This window comes from Aphanomyces astaci, assembly GCF_000520075.1.
Source record: "Aphanomyces astaci strain APO3 unplaced genomic scaffold supercont1.30, whole genome shotgun sequence".
Taxonomy (NCBI): Eukaryota; Oomycota; class Saprolegniomycetes; order Saprolegniales; family Verrucalvaceae; genus Aphanomyces; species Aphanomyces astaci.
In genome coordinates this window covers 585,233-588,630 of record NW_009798293.1, presented here as the reverse complement: position 1 = coordinate 588,630, position 3,398 = coordinate 585,233, and the positions used below count along the sequence as shown (strand labels likewise).

Here is a 3,398-nt window from a genome sequence, read left to right as displayed (position 1 = left end):
GATCGATGACGATGAAGGAGTGTAGGTATCAGCGTAAGAATCAAATTAATATGGGTTTGAGTATACAATGCCAATAATTAAATAAAAAAACTTGTTTATTTAATTAACTAGCCTTTAGTATTACGCCTGGTATATATTTATTATATTTCGGGGGGATGCAATATGTCTAGTCTATTTCCGTCCTTGATCAATTTTGAAATGGTCGGTCTATTTCCGTCTGGAGGTAGTAATTGATTTATATATACGTAACACATGGGATCAAGGCGCGTATTAATTTAAAAAGGTGTTGCTACACAGGGTGATTGGCTGAATGTCCCTTAAATTGTCCCATGTCTCTTAACAGTACCTCGAAGTATTAATATGCTCCTCTGAATAACAGTGTAGGTACAAACATTCACGAGCCAACGCCATCATTAGACCTCCTGGCGAATGAAGTGATATCAACCCAGAGATTGAGTATTAACTTGTGCAATATAACACCCCTTTAATTTTATAAACTATCCACATATTGACACCTCATTTCAATTAGTACATCATCAATTTTAGGCGATTCACGACTTGAACAGTGATTATCCATCGACTTGTCCTGGTTGTCTTTTCTAGAATGCTCAGTAGATTGGCGTTTTAGTCGATCACTTCTGAAATTACTTCATATCATCCAAGGTCATCCGCTGCTCCTCGTTCATGCCGAGCCAAAGCACCACGACACCAGCAAAGAGTCTCCCCTCTGCCCGCACGATTACCAAAGCAGTCGATGCACTTGCAGCAATTGACGAACGCCGACTGTCCAAGCGTCAGCGATTCTCGATTGAGTCCAATGATGCAACTGCTGAGGACCTTGACTCCGCCTCGCCCGTCATGGACCGGTACATTGCCGCCAAAGGGGTTGAAGTTGTTCACGCCCTCACCAACTTTTCGGCATCCGAGCTCAACACGCTGTGGACCAATATCAAGCCATTCGTGACGAAGAACTGGAACGTCGGCAGTGGACGCAAATATCCGGTCATTGGGAAGGATATGCTCTTCATGACTCTCGTGGCGCTAAAGCACGCGGGCACCTGGGACATTCTTTCCGCCAGTTTTGACGGGGGTGCCACAACGTTCAGCAATCGCATCAACCAGTTCATTCGCGTTCTCCATCCATACCTGGTCCGCAAGTACATAGACGAGCAAGGCATGAAGTGGACAATGCAGCAGCTTGCCGTCGCTGGCCTGCAGTTCGCAACCCACAAGTCGGCACTATATGCCGTTGACGTCACCTTCCAGCACACAACTGCACCCGCGGTGTCGTTCGGCGAGAAGAAGACGTACTTTTCCAAGAAGCACGGTCTCTATGGACACAAGGTTGAGGTGTCCGTTGCACCGAATGGCCTGACAATCAACGTCACGGATTGTGCTGTGGGCAGCACGTCGGACTTCGAAATTTTCAAGGCCAACTTGGGCTTTCACTCTACGCATCTTGAGAAGCAACCGAGCGACACCAACGTCAGCGACAACCAACGACGCGCTGCGCGACAAGTTCCCGAGTCAATGGTCCGTCCTTGCGGACAAGGGGTATCAAGGCACCCAAGAGTACGTCCGTGGCTTCACACCGTTGAAGCGCCCACCGCACGGACAACTGACAATGGAGCAGGAGCGGTCTAATGCCAAGTTGTCGTCAGATCGTGTGATTGTGAAGAACTTCTTCGGAAGGCTCAAGACGCTGTGGGGTCTGGCGTCTGACAAGTACACGTGGAAGAAGGATGAGTACAACATGTACTTTCAGATGTGTGTGGCCCTCACCAATGTCCACATTCGGTTCAATCCTTTGCGGAACGTGGACGGTGAGGGCTACAATCAGTACAAGAACCGCTTGCTCCCGATTGGAAGCAAGATCAAGACCAAGAACTCGTCCTTCAAGGCGAAGTATCGCAAGAATCGTAAGGCCCGGATTCAGGCTGTGTTGGGTCGTGCAAACACTGGCTACACCAGCGAGGACTACGACATTGGCTATGAAGATTGGAAGCAAGATCAAGACCAAGAAATTGTCCTCCAAGGCGAAGTATCGCGAGAATCGTAAGGCCCGGATTCAGGCTGTGTTGGGTCGTGCAAACACTGGCTACACCAGCGAGGACTACGACATTGGCTATGAAGAGGGAGACAATATCTTCGATTAACTTCAGCTCAATATGCATTTTTTCATCATGTGTTATTTGTGTAAAAATTTTGATTTTGGGAAAAAATTTGGCACACCTGGGACTCGAACCTGGGGCCCATCCACCACCGCCTAATCGTCAAACCGACATGCTACGCGCCAAAGGCTTGGCTTATAACTTGCTCCATCGATAAAGTCATTTTGTTCCTCCACAACTTAATTTCTTGCTCAGGTTTTGGCAAGTAGCAATCCAATGGAGTTTGTCTGTAGAAGGATAGTGACTACCTTCACGATTTAATCGATCCTTTCATGAAGTGTACGAGGACAACAAGACAGTGAGTCACACGTAAAGTAAATGCGTACATACTGTATGTGATCAATCATTCGAGTTTGACCCATTCGTTGGTTAAGAGGTCTATTGGCTACAAGCATCACGAAGTCTTGCTAAGGGTTAAGATGATTGTATGAATGTTTGTACCTACACTGTAGTTCAGAGTGTAAAATACTCCTGCGTACTTATTGTAACGACCTCACAGATACTACCGGTACTCCAGAGTACGTAGTAACTGTCAAGTGGTGCTTTTCCCTCGCCTGTGTTCACGCCTTTTGTCCTCGCCTATTTCTCCCAAACTCTATCGCCTAGTCTATCAACTCTGACAGGCCGAGACAGTGACCGCATTATACCTGCATGTTCTGTATACTCTTCATGTCGCAACCCTACCCTAGTGATTGCTCACCCAATCACGGCTCTAGCACAAGGAAAAGAGCTCTGATTCTCACAAGTCAGTGTTTCCCTTTGGCTGAGTTTTAGCCAATAGGAACGAAGATAGATAGTTTGTAAACGACTGAATGTCATTTTTGGTTTTCCCCAGTCCCGCACACTTGGTTTGTCTTGGACACTCTGCGATAAGTTGCTACACGCCTATCACCCTCGCCTACCTCCTGTTTCTTGCTTCATGACAGGTTATGAGCCCTCCTGCTTCGACCATTACCGCCTACTCCGGCATTCTCCTCGATGACGCCTTCAAATTCTATGCTGCGTGGCGCACCACGTTTGAAGAAGCGGCAGTAACTGCAGGCTTCTTCCCCTTTACACCAACGAGACCTATTGCCCTACGCGCATCGAAACCGACGCCTACACTATCAGCCAGGCCAAGCTCCAGGTGGGCAAGATCCGCAACGATGCGAAGTACTCCACCGACGGTTATGCTGGTGACGCCTTGGAACAGCGCCTTGCAACGGTGAAACGCCTCGAACAAGACTT

At 47.8% G+C, this 3,398-nt stretch overlaps 1 protein-coding gene across 1 annotated transcript; it reads left to right on the top strand.

Annotated features, from left to right (window-relative positions):
- Positions 1–684: 684 nt before the first annotated feature.
- On the top strand, positions 685–2,059 carry H257_10880 (hypothetical protein; the record flags this gene model as incomplete). The annotated part of the gene is made up of 2 exons (XM_009837604.1): positions 685–1,409; positions 1,468–2,059. 2 exons carry the CDS (start codon positions 685–687, stop codon positions 2,057–2,059), a joined length of 1,317 nt encoding a protein of 438 aa, XP_009835906.1.
- Between the last annotated feature and the right edge of the window lie 1,339 nt (positions 2,060–3,398).